General features: G+C 47.8%; 1 protein-coding gene across 1 annotated transcript; it reads left to right on the top strand.

Moving 5' to 3' along the window:
- The first annotated feature begins 877 nt into the window (after nucleotides 1-877).
- Nucleotides 878-1,816, top strand: LOC108795065 (coiled-coil domain-containing protein 85C-like). The gene has a single exon (XM_018566246.1). It carries the CDS (start codon nucleotides 1,070-1,072, stop codon nucleotides 1,814-1,816), a length of 747 nt encoding a protein of 248 aa, XP_018421748.1. The 5' UTR covers nucleotides 878-1,069.
- Nucleotides 1,817-2,742: the final 926 nt, after the last annotated feature.

Genomic DNA, 2,742 nt, shown 5'->3' on the forward strand with positions numbered 1-2,742 from the left:
GGTCCAAAAATATTAAAGCCGCATGTCCATTAAGGGCTAGTTCACACCAAGCGCATTCCAGGAGCGGAGCAGTTACAGAACGGATCAAAACTGCGTCCAATGGGAACGCATAAAAAACGCGGCAAAAGACGCAGTATAACACACTGCACTACGTGTGCAGAAACTCATGCAGATCTGGTCTGCAATTGGTGTGAACAAGCCCTAATAACTACCAAACGTCCCGTACCTCTGTACAGGCCTGAGAATGGGAGAAATAGTCTGCAGGAGCCCGTGCGTTGCACCCACCATCCACGGATCGCACTGGCAATGCTTTGCGGGCTCCAATGCAAACAATTAATAAATTAATGCGGTTTCGTTTTTTTTATAATTTTGTTTTTGCAAAAGGTGGAGTTAGCCTTTAACGTTTACATTATGACCACAATAATCAATCAAGGAGGGCGGCTTTTACTTTTTTCTTTGATATGTTGATTCGTTTTGCACAATGTATCCAAAACAAATAACTCGGCTACAGGGCAATAGGAAAATACTGCGAAGAGAGCGGAGTGTACACAGCTCCAGGCTCAGGAAAGTCAGAGATCGGTGCAGCCTCGTGCCACTCTGTTATTTTTCAATTGGAGTAGAACGTTGACCTAGTTTGGGCTGTGCGCCAGGTGATTGTCAATAAAGCTTGTTTGATCCAGGAGGAAAAAAAAAAAAAAAGCTGGCAGCTCTGGAGGCTGGGCAGGACTGGGAGGGTGGATTCAGATGAGCTGGAGACAGCAGAGCTGAGAGATCGGAGCCTGGGCTGAGCTAAAGGATTATATCTCCACACAGAGGGGACTTCTGTTTCCATGACACAGGAAAACAACCCCTTGGAGTAAATGTTTTTTAGGGGGTAACATCCCTTGAAGACTCTTCGTCCCTCTGCACAGAAGTTGCAACCAGAAATGAATGAGACCTCTGGACCTTGGCTGTGCATTGCATATGTTGTATAGCAGCACAGTGATGCTAGTTGGCAGAAGGGGACTTTGATCTTGATTGGCAACCCTTGCTGTGCATACCTATATTTATTTATTTTTAACCACCTGCCATGGCCAAGCATGCCCAAGGAGGGTCTGCGGAGGAGCTCAACATGATCTCGGATGAGGAGCTGCTGAGGTGGAGCAAGGAGGACCTCATCAAGAAGCTGAGGAAAGTGGAGACCGAGAAGATGAACTTGATGGTGGAGCATGGCAATCTGATGAAGGATGTGAACAGGAGGCTGCAGCTTCACCTGCATGAGATCAGGGGCTTGAAGGAGGTCAACCAGAAACTTCAGGATGACAACCAGGAGCTCAGGGAACTCTGCTGCTTCCTGGACGACGACAGGCAGAAGGGCAAGAAGCTGTCCAGGGAATGGCAGAGGTTTGGCCGGCACACGGCTAGTGTAATATGGAAGGAGGTGGGAGCTTATCAGCAGAAGCTAAAGGAGCTAGAGGCCAAGCAGGAGGCTCTCCTGAGGGACAACCTGGAGCTGAAGGAGATAGTCCTCATGCTGGACGAGGAAAGGAATGGAGCTGGTTCCAGGAGTTCAATCGACAGCCAGACCAGCCTCACCAACCTCAACGGGGGTTCTAGTACCAGGGATGTAGGCGATGGCAGCAGCACCTCCAGCACAGGCAGCGCAGGGAGCCCTGACCACCACCACCACCACCATCACCATAAACCGGTGGAGAACACCAAGTCTGGGACCATCAGGAGATCTGCAGATGACCTTTCCACCATATCCCACCACAGGAGTATTCCTAATGGACTGAATGGTAAGTGTTCACCCAGTCATGGCTGCCCGTGGCAGTAATGTTACCCTGGTGTTTTGTGTTTGAAGTGGTCAGGATAATTTGCATTTTAATGAGAAAGCGGCAATTTGCTCGCCTTCATTGCCAGAGCTGGTCAGAAAATGTTCAAGGGAAAGAAAGATACAAACTTTTTTTTCTCGGACGTGTTCCTTTTAAATCCCATTAAACAAATATTTCCTTCTTTGGTTTCCTTCTTGCTTGCAACAAAGCGTTATGTTGTTTCGATTTAGGAATCTGTGCTGGTTTTTGCTTTTTCTTCATTGCTGTACCATGCTTTGTGTCATCTGTGGCTGGAGTCGCAGCAGTGGTGGTTATGATTAAGCCAATACATCCTCGCTAAGTGCTGCTAAGTACACAGATGTCTCACAAGGTTGGCCCACTGATGTTTCATCTTTCTTTCGCCCATCTCTCCGGGTGGCCTGTGGTGAGATGTCCCAAGATCCCTGGAGGTTCAATGTCTCTAATACAGTCCATAGCAGCCTTTCACAACCTATTTCTTCCAGAGCAACCCTCTAATATAACGGAGGTTCAATGTCCCTCATACAGTCCCTCATACAGTCTATAGCAGCCTTTCGCAACCTTTTCCTTCCAGAGCAACCCTCTAATATTACGGAGGTTCAATGTCCCTCATACAGTCCCTCATACAGTCTATAGCAGGCTTTCGCAACCTTTTACTTCCAGAGCAACCCTCTAATATAACCGAGGTTCAATGTCCCTCATACAGTCTATAGCAGCCTTTCGCAACCTTTTCCTTCCAGAGCAACCCTCTAATATAACGGAGGTTCAATGTCCCTCATACAGTCCCTCATACAGTCCATAGCAGCCTTTCGCAACCTTTTCCTTCCAGAGCAACCCTCTAATATTACGGAGGTTCAATGTCCCTCATACAGTCCCTCATACAGTCCATAGCAGCCTTTCGCAACCTTTT

This window comes from Nanorana parkeri, unplaced genomic scaffold (assembly GCF_000935625.1).
Source record: "Nanorana parkeri isolate BGI_ZX_2015 unplaced genomic scaffold, ASM93562v1 scaffold928, whole genome shotgun sequence".
Classification (NCBI taxonomy): Eukaryota; Metazoa; Chordata; class Amphibia; order Anura; family Dicroglossidae; genus Nanorana; species Nanorana parkeri.